This window comes from Rissa tridactyla, chromosome 5 (assembly GCF_028500815.1).
Source record: "Rissa tridactyla isolate bRisTri1 chromosome 5, bRisTri1.patW.cur.20221130, whole genome shotgun sequence".
Classification (NCBI taxonomy): Eukaryota; Metazoa; Chordata; class Aves; order Charadriiformes; family Laridae; genus Rissa; species Rissa tridactyla.
Window position 1 is genome coordinate 70,521,986 of NC_071470.1, and position 9,939 is coordinate 70,531,924.

At 41.7% G+C, this 9,939-nt stretch overlaps 1 protein-coding gene across 1 annotated transcript; it reads left to right on the forward strand.

The window, feature by feature from the left end:
- The first annotated feature begins 437 nt into the window (after nucleotides 1-437).
- On the forward strand, nucleotides 438-9,523 carry RAB33B (RAB33B, member RAS oncogene family). Its single transcript, XM_054201943.1, has 2 exons — nucleotides 438-877; nucleotides 6,873-9,523. The coding sequence occupies exons 1-2, from the start codon at nucleotides 626-628 to the stop codon at nucleotides 7,314-7,316; spliced, it is 696 nt and encodes a 231-aa protein (XP_054057918.1). The 5' UTR covers nucleotides 438-625; the 3' UTR covers nucleotides 7,317-9,523.
- The last annotated feature ends 416 nt before the right edge of the window (nucleotides 9,524-9,939 follow it).

Sequence of the window (9,939 nt, forward strand, 5' to 3'; positions counted from 1 at the left end):
ACCTCTCTACACCCTCCTTTCAGGTAGTTATGGAGAGCGATAAGGTCTCCCCTCAGCCTCCTTCTCTCCAGACTAAACACCCACAGCTCCCTCAGCCGCTCCTTGTAAGACTTGTTCTCCAGATCCCTCACCAGCTTCGTTGCCCTTTCTGGACCCGCTCCAGCACCTCAACGTCTGCCTTGTCGTGAGGGGCCCAAAACTGGACACGGTATTCAAGGTGCGGGAGGGCAGGCCCAGACCCGCTTCCCACCTTGCTGCCCCACGGCCCAACCGCCCCCTGCCGCCTCAGCAGACCGCCCGCGCCCTCGGGCCACACCGGCTGCCCCACAGCATCCCCTGAGGGCTCGAGCCGCCGCCACACGACCGGGGAAACGGCCGCTGCTCCCCCCCCGCTTCCCCTTCCCGCCCCGCCGCCAGATCTCGCGAGATCTCCCCGCCCTGCCCCTTCCCCAGCGGGAGCCGGGCCGGGGGCGCCCGTGACGTGTCGCGGCGCTACCGGCAGCGCGCGCCGCCGGCGGCCGTTAGTCCCCGCGGCGGTCGTTAACGGACGCGGGAGGGCGGGAGGAGCAGGAGAGCGGGGCGGCCGCGTCTCCCCCGTCTCCCGGAGGCTGTCCGCCCGGCAGCGATGATGGCGGCGGCGGCCGACCTGGAGTCCTCGCTGGAGCTGAGCCTGACGGGCAGCGGGGCGCTCCCCCCCGGCGGGCTGCCCCCCGCCCGCTCCCGCATCTTCAAGATCATCGTCATCGGGGACTCCAACGTGGGGAAGACGTGCCTCACCTACCGCTTCTGCGCCGGCCGCTTTCCGCAGCGCACCGAGGCCACCATCGGCGTGGACTTCCGCGAGCGCGCCGTCACCATCGACGGCGAGCGCATCAAGGTACAGCCGTGGCCCGGCGGGGCCTTCCCCGTCCCCGTGCGACGGCGCCGGCCTCGGGAGTGCTGCCCGCTGCGGCCTTGGTTCTGGCCCCGCTTTGGGCCTTGCCCGGCCGCCGGGCCGCGACCCAGCTGCTGACAGGAGAGAGCAGCCCGCGGTGGCCCATGGCTGTAAGGCAGCAGCGGGGAGACCAGGAGGAGCGAGTGCTGACAGGCTGGGGAGCCTCTGCCGGCCCCTGAACCACAGAATGGTTTGGGTTGGAAGGGACCTTAAAGATCATGTAGTTCCAACCCCCCTGCCATGGGCAGGGACACCTCCCACTAGACCAGGTTGCTCAAAGCCCCATCCAGCCTGGCCTTGGACACCTCCAGGGATGGGGCATCCACTTCTGGGCAACCTGTTCCAGTTACCTCCAAAGGCCTGGGCAGCCAGCAGGGCTCTGTGGGGTTGGCGTGAGGACTGGACATCCCAGCCTTCCCTGCTGCCATGTGGCTGGCAGCTGTGGTGCTGCACCGTGGGGTTCATGTCACACCTCTGTACCCCAGAAGTTCAATGCGGTTGCGTCGCATAGCCGTTGGCCTCAGCTATAGCAAGTTCTGCAACTTTGTTTAAAACAATTTTGCCTTGCTCCTGTTGGAAATGTAATTAATATGTAGGTTTCTATGATGATGAAAAGTTTCTGCCACAGGCCAAACCTTTGCACAGCTTTTGGCAGGTGTTAATAATTTCTCCTTAAAAATGGACTTCTAGGTAGGTCTCTTACTTACCAGTATTTTAGTGTTGGCTGTGCCTGCTTTTAGCAGCTTGTTGCCTCCCAGACATTCTGCTTCTCTTGTGTTTACCAAGAATCACACTTAATTGGCTTAACCTTCAAGTCCCCAAGGCTATGCAGATGCCACTGTTTTGCTTTAAAAATGTCCCATTAAGAAATTGAACATTTTTCAGGAGTGAACTGCAGTATCAGTGATAGCAATGTGGTACAACTTCTAATTCTCTTTTTTAAGGATTCTGTTAAGATTGTTGTACGTTTAGGCAAATGTGGCACAGAACTGGACAGTGACAGGTTGGATACCTAGCTCACATTTAATCGTTGGTTTTTACTTTGATTGTAGGTTTAGCTAAAGCCTAGTCTTACAAAACTAAATTCAGTGAAAAAATGGATCGGAGGAAAAACTGCTCCTTTGCCTTCTTTGCACTGTAATGCAAATTTTAAAAGTATGTGAAATATACCTAGTCTGCCTGGTAGATACATAAAAGCTGGTGGTGATCCTAATGGTCATTTGCAGATTAGACTACTAGCTGCTTACAAATGCAGTTTGTTTACTAGGAGTAACGTGGTTACTACATCTACTTCTGTACAACATTGCTTCTGTATTACAGTTTGTTTCTATGAGCAAAGTTTAATAATGTGTAGAAAAAGGGAGTAACAATAGTCTTGGAATTGTACTTTTGTGTTTATTATCACCAAACTTTTTAATTACAGTTTACAGTCGTGTAGCTGAAAGCTGTAGTTTTTCATTGCTTACTTTCTGATTAAAGAAATTGCAGAGGGCATGTAAATACATTTGTTTTCCTTCTTTTGTGTTTTTTTCACCTCATATATTTCTTTTAACTAAGAAAGAAAAATGAGTCAGAGTCTTTGTTACTGTTTTTCTTTATAAGACCACTGAATAGCACTTATTTGGCTGATAGCTGAGATTCTGCACTCCCTGGTCTGTTGCTGTCCATGACGGAGTAGAGAATCTCCTGAGGGATATCTTCTTTCACTACCATATTACTGACTGACATTTTCACCAGCTCTGGATTATGCCTTTGTTGGAGGGAAGTGAAGAAGAATATAGCCTAATCCACAGTTCTTGAGATGCTTCACATAAGTTATTGTGCCATTTTGTTACATATGTTGTGGTAGGTTGTTTTGCTGTGTTCTTGAGAGTATTACCTGTTGAATATGCCAGTCCAGGTTGAGGGAGGTGGAGAATGAAAGGAGGCTCTTTAGAGAGACATTGTTTTCTGGGAAGTTCTGTTTCAGCCTTAAAAGGAATAAACTTCATCGTTATGGCCAGCCAGGTCTCTAGCTCTTAGGGGGATGCTGTGTGTGATCAAGTATGCACCAATTTTTGGTTTTTGCCATCTTCTCTCATTCATCTTTCCTGTTCTTGCTTGTAGCAGTGACCTCCAGCAATGCCTGTTGAGCCAGGAGACGCTCAGATGAACTGAATTACTGCTGTTCTTGCTGTGCCCTAAAGGGTTTGCTGAGGAGAGGAATTTTTCTTGCATTGAAGATTATAAAATAGTGTTTTCTGTTTCTCTCTTCTCCCTTCCCCCAGCCAGCTGGATGGTCATTCTTGTGCTGCTACAGTACCGAGTATTTCCCTCGCAGCTGGAAAAATGCTGTGTCATTGGCAGGAACACAAGCACGGTTCTTCTCGCCGGGGGTCTTCCACACAGGAATTGTGTAGAATTCCAAGACACAGGGATGAGTGTATTCCTCTGTAGCTTGTACAGTAGGCTAACAGCTTCGTATGAAGCACTGATGCCTAGATGTGATGAATAAATTAAAATTTTCAACAACTTAGTTTTTTGCATTCTAAATTCTCTTCTTCCTAAATTGATCTAAGTGCTGAAAATCGAAGAAAACAATGATGTCACTCCTTACTGACCTACATTGAAAGAGCAAAGTCTGCAAATGAAATTCAAAGAAGAAAGTCCAAACATCATGTTCTGCACCTCTGAGCTTTCCAAGTTTTTTTTCCCACATCTTGTAAAAGGAGACGTAGTTTACCATTTTATCTCTATTAAAGGCCAGTTATGTTTTTACTGTGGTGTTATAAACCATGCATGCTAAGGGAGTCCTTGTTTAGAAAACAGCCTTTCTGGATACACAAAAAGGAGTCAGAAGGTGGGAGGTGATAGCTGAGTGGATATATTTAAGTATGATTTGTCTTCCTAGGGAGTATGACAAAGTGATTCTGTCCACAGTTTTATTAGCTGAATTACGCTGTTAAACCAAATTTTCAAATCACATATTTTAAAGGGCTATTATAAAAAATGTACTCCCTTGAAGATGGATGGTATTGAACTAATAATGAAACAGTAATCTTAAAGTTAATTCATCAATGCACATCCGTTAATGTGAATGTGTTTTTCAGTAGAGCAAATATTTTTGGGGGGCCAGAAATGGAATGGTCTCCTCAAGTTCACCTGGAAAGAGGAAAAAACCAAACTTCTAAAGTGTGAAATTTATAATCTTGGGGAAGGATTTGCCTCTCAGTGCAAATGATTCCATGCCAAGAATATTAACATTTTTAATTGAGATAATACCCTTCAAGCTTGAAAGTTGCATGTAAATAAAACTTAGGAGGAACTGTAGTTTAAGCTTTAATTTAATTTCCCCTTCTCTACCCAAGGCTGGCAGATCTGTGCTTGAATGAAGCATGACTGATTTCTGTTCTCCAAATGAGGTGGGAGAGAAGGGTAAGCTCACAGCTGCCTGTGAAAATGAGGTCCCTCTTCAAATTATTTTGATATAGCATTTTCCAAGATGATATATAGTGATTCCTTAACATGATGTTGTCCAGACATAAGGATTACCTCAGTCTGTGCTTCTTTCTTCTCTCTTTAATTTGTCAAATTCCGAATTAATGAAAATTTTCCATGAGTCTCTTGACTTTATAATGTTTTATAAGTGCATAGAACTAGAAGTATCTTTCAACTGGGTAGGTGAATGAATCTTACCCAAATTTAGGTGCCTGTATTTAATCCGATTGTCTAGATTCCCTTAACAGACCATGGAGATGCACTCAATTCTGTTTAGAGTATAATACCATTGGCAAAAAGCTCTAAATTTGCTCTAAAATGAGATGGATTGCAACTGACTACTGTTTTCTGTGATCAGAGGCTAGGCTGACTTGCCTTGCTTTTCTTAATAATCTTAAGGATCCTTTTAGAAGCAGTACATGGATCTTTATAAGTCTGTGGATCAGAACCTGCAGATAACTAGACTACAGAAGCCAAGCTGTTCTGATGTTCTCGTGTAAATTCTCATTTCCCATGATCAAACCAGTAACTGCCATTTCCACCTGCTCCAATCTGAGTTTTTCTCAAGGATGGGTGACCAGGGCTGAACATAATATTGCAGAAAAAGTCACACCATCCTGAAACATCACTTGCTCTTTTTTTCCTTCACTGTCACGCTAGTGATTCGTAATGTCCTGTGATTGACTTGGGTATCTGGATTGTCATCCGTTTTAATAACTTCCAAACTGATGAATCCTGCAGTTATTGGAAAAGTCTTTATTATTAGTCACTGTTACCCAGACTTCGCATCTGCTTCTACTCAGTTTCACCCTCTTTCTACTGTTCTGTCTTTCAAAAAAAGGTTATGTGATACTGTAAGACTCTATCAGTGATGCATCTTACCTTCTTGCCTTCAGCGAATTTCCCTGGCACTTGGGTTTCCTTTTTTTAATATCAAAGTCACTGGTAAAGATGGTAAACAAGGCAACTTTCAAGACACTTGCAGTTTCTAAATAAGTTTTGGATCAAAGGAATGCAGAACTATGGTAATGGGAGAACAATTTCATCAAGGGAAGTTGCTGGCTCTACCTTTCATGGGAACAGATTGAATTTTAAATTTACCTTCATCATTTACAGAACATTTAATATTCTTTGAATGCTGAATCTGAAAAGAAACTCTCTTTCATTCCCAGGGAGGAAGCGTTTCTTTCTGACAATTCCTGCTCAAAAGTTAAAAGCTGCAGTACTAATCAAAGCGCCTCAGCCGTCAGGGATCAGCTGTACAGGACAGACAGGAAGCTAGGAATCAGCTTTGGCCCCAGAAATCGAATGGCGCCTTTCAGTGTTAACACCATCACTAAGGCACGTACGATAGAGCCACACGCTAGTTTATTTCTTACAGTGCACAGTGACTCTAGCATTGCGGGTGAATTGGGTCTCACTGCTGTATATTGCAGTCCCATGTCTCTTGGAGAGCAAGTTTGTTAAAATATTTCTGTGTCCAATAAATGCACAACGTGGTAGCGTATTCTATGCATCTGAGGACTCCAAGCTTCCATTATACCAGGATGACTGATGCATTTAAAATTTTTATTAGTTGTTGCCTAATTTTTGTTAGTTGTTGCTTGTATCTGCTTGTGCTTCAAGGCTTGTTTTGTTTTGTTTTAATCTGAACCCAAGAAATTTGAAAGTGTTTCAGTTCTTCTGAATGTTTTTTTTTTTGTCCGTTAACACTGACTAGGCTTCAAACAAGTATGTTCAGTCTATTTGGGATAGAATGATGCGTACCTGGAAACAATAGTAGCATGTTAAGCTAACAGAAGATTTATGCTGGGTTTTTTGATTTTTTTTCTTTTATGTATGCTTTGATACTAAAAAACACAGTGTAGTCCTAATTTAGGCATTAAAGTTAGAGGTTCATCATAGGAGGGTTTGATTCCAATAGATACACTGCAGAGAAAGATTTCTTTGTCCCATTTTTGTTGGCGGTGGTGGTGTTCATGCATGATTTGATTTCTTCCTACTTTTATATAGTACCACATTGGGCAGTTAACTTCATGCTGAGAACAAAACTTTGAGGAAGGTGACATTATTTATGGCAATAAAAGAAACATGTCAGCTGAGACTTGTGCTGTGAAATACATGTTGTTTTTTGAAATAAAAGTGGTCTTGCCAAGACTATAGAATTTGATTTTGTAAAAATCTTACAAAATACATGCTCCAATAAATTTTCATAAATTAGTATTTGTGATCAAGTTGCATCATCATTTCTTCCTGGCTTCAGCTGTGAGCAGCTTTGAAAGCGGAAGTTTCTGAAATTGTGTAAAAGCAACAGTTTTCTTCAGCATAATCTTTTCAGTGTGATGAATTCAGAGGAGTGGATTTCTGTGGTGGTGTGACTGCCATAGCTACAGCTGATTTATATTATTTTCCGACATGAGCAATAAACCAATGTTTTTTCTCATCGTCTTTCCCTTTTCAGATCCAGCTATGGGATACGGCCGGCCAGGAGCGCTTCAGAAAGAGCATGGTGCAGCACTATTACAGGAATGTACATGCTGTTGTGTTTGTGTATGATATGACAAACATTGCCAGTTTTCACAGTCTGCCGTCATGGATAGAAGAATGCAAACAACACCTCCTTGCCAATGATATACCACGGATTCTTGTTGGGAATAAATGCGACCTGAGAAGTGCTATTCAGGTACCTACGGACTTGGCCCAGAAGTTTGCCGATAGTCATAGTATGCCATTATTTGAAACCTCTGCCAAAAACCCCAATGACAATGACCATGTGGAGGCCATATTTATGACACTGGCTCACAAGCTTAAAAGTCACAAGCCATTAATGCTTAGTCAACCCCCAGATCGCGATGAAATACGTATAAAGCCTGAACCAAAACCTGCCATGACCTGCTGGTGTTAAATCAGCTATCACCTTGTCCTGTTTGCAAATGCTTCAAAATTGTGATCTTGGCAAAGTTCTAGGTTTTGGTAGCAATTATAGCGAGTCTCTTTGGCACTTTAATGTGTTTTGGTTTGCTTTTTTTTTTTTCCCCTGGTGTAGATGTGCCCATCTCATGTTCTTGCACTTTGTAATTGTACTTTCTGAATTACTGAAGTTTCACTATAAACATACGGGAAAGTAAACTTTCAAGTGAGGTTTTGACAAAGCAGTTTTACTTGAGCTCTTGCTGCCTGAGATTGTTTTCATCAATTGTGATAAGGTTATAAATAGTAAGCACTTAACATTTTTGGTTGCTACTTGCATCGCAATAATGTAGGAGAAAAAGTGTTTTGTGGCAGCCAGATAGCTTGATTTTTGGGTCAGCAAGTGTGGAGGTTTTTGGTATATGAAGGAATATTTGGTGACTTCTAGCAAATTGCTAAGCAAGTACCTTTTTATTTTAAAAACAAAAACCAGGACTGTCACATGAAGCTTGGGCTGCGAGTGTAGGTGCAAACTGCTAGCTTTTGGCCTGTCATCCCACTGTAAACTTTGTCTGTTTCTTCATGGCAATGGTAAGAGAATTGACAAACTTGTCCCTACCTCTAGATAATTATTTGATACTTAAAACTTCATTAATTTTTCATAATTAGCATGTAAATCTAAACTATGCATTCCTTCTTATGGAAAGTACTGTAGCACAGGATTTGGGGTAAATTTGGGGCTGTTAACTGTCCATAACTTCTCTGACCTTACTAAAACTTCAATGAGGATTTATTTCTAAAGATGCTGTATTTGAGTTGAGTGTTCCAGGCTAAGTAAAAACACTTAAGTAAAATAAAAGATTGAGTGAAGTTGGCAAAAGTGGTTTCAGAAGATTTTAGTGATAATGAATGCTTTTCGAAATATCTTGAAAAAGCTTTTTACAACCAACTTGATAACATATTTTAGGGATGGAAGTGCTTAGGACAAAATATTAGGGGTATGGGACTTCCTTAAAAAACGTCTGAATACAAAATAAACTAGACCTTGAAATATGGTGAAAATCTGCCAAGTGCGTCATCTGTTAGAGATTTTTGAGCTAAAACGTGCTTGTGTAATGTCACGGCTGTATGTTGGGCATCCTTGGCATTGCTAATGTGAGTTAGTCACGTGTTGGGTCAGGTGAGGGAAATTATTCCTCTAGAACCATCTTCTGTGTTCTTGTAATTGCAGCCGTTTCATTTCAGTTCTGTCTGAAGGTCAAGTTTCATAATAAAAATGGTGCTAGGTTGCACGCAATGGCATAAAGCGAAATGTAAGCCATAGAATGCAATCTATGATTTCATTCGTATGCCATGTCAAACAGTGTTTTGTGATTTAGTTCTTAAAGGAATTGAAGTAAAAAGATTTTTTTTTTATTTGCAATGTGTAGCGTGTGATGCTGACTGGAAACTAAATGGAAGGGCCAGTTCAGAAGTTGCCACCCTAGTGATCACATTAGAAACAAATTATTGAAACAAGATAAGTGATATTATTTAAACTATTACAATTAATAAGATGCAATTGTATTGCAAGTTTTACTGACAAAAGAAACATGCGTGGACTTTTTCTAGATTTAGAAAGAGCATTCAATTTGGTCTAAAAGGATTAAGATGTTTAAAAAGAATCTAAACAAAAGGTAATATTTTTTTCTTGTATAAAGCTGCTACAACTGTGACCGTCATTTTTCTTTAAGAAACATTTGTAAAAGGGAATTTTTGTATTCACTCTCAACCTTACACAACTAGAATTTGGTTTACAGGCCTTTCAGAAACAATCAGCTTTTTAACACTAGCGTCCTTAATGATTTTTTAAGAAAAGGATTGATCTTAAATTTATGTGTATACTATTGTAAATAAATATGGTTTACAGTCCTCTTGGACAATTTGTTTTTCACTCATGTCCTTAATCCTTTTTCTCAAAGGGATCCATCTTAACTATTTGTATAATAACTATGTCAGCAAATGTTTGGTTTGTTTTGTTTTAATAAATAGAATGAAGAATTCCAAAGTCAGTCAGGTTGGGGGTTGAAGTAAGGAAATTACGTAGCTACAATGTTACTGTTAAATTTGATATCAGACATCTACAGATATGTTAAGCTTTATGTGAGTTATTCACAACCTGTAAATAAGGGCCCTCATGTCATTAAAATTGTGTGGAAACAATGTTTAAGTATGTAATTTCGTCTTCAGCACAAAGCATGTTTTAATGGTTCTGACATAAAGGTAATGTGGTCATTAACGCAGGATTCAGTATGCTTCAGTGGTAATGTTCTGCCCACGAAATTGATGTCAAAAGTACTGAATACTTTGTATATGTATTTTCACTTTACCAAATTGTAAAGTTGGGTTATTTTGTATGTGTAGGGGGGAGGGCAAGACACAATCCCAGAAACCTAATAAACTGGCTTTGCCACAAACTTGTTATCACTTGTTTTCAATAATTATACTAAGAATGATGATATAATTTCTTATGGTAAAATCCATAAAAAAAGTCTAAGGGAGGAAAAAGAGTTTCTAGTTTCTGTATGTGTGGGTGGCAATTTTGTGAAAGGCTGTCACAATACTTGGACTACTGTCAG

Excerpts from the sequence above, each read along its gene's own strand:
- RAB33B (XM_054201943.1), top strand. The coding sequence starts at position 626 with ATGATGGCGGCGGCGGCCGACCTGGAGTCCTCGCTGGAGCTGAGCCTG. Across the intron at positions 878-6,872 it reads TCGACGGCGAGCGCATCAAG|ATCCAGCTATGGGATACGGC; the intron begins GTACAGCCGTGG and ends TTCCCTTTTCAG.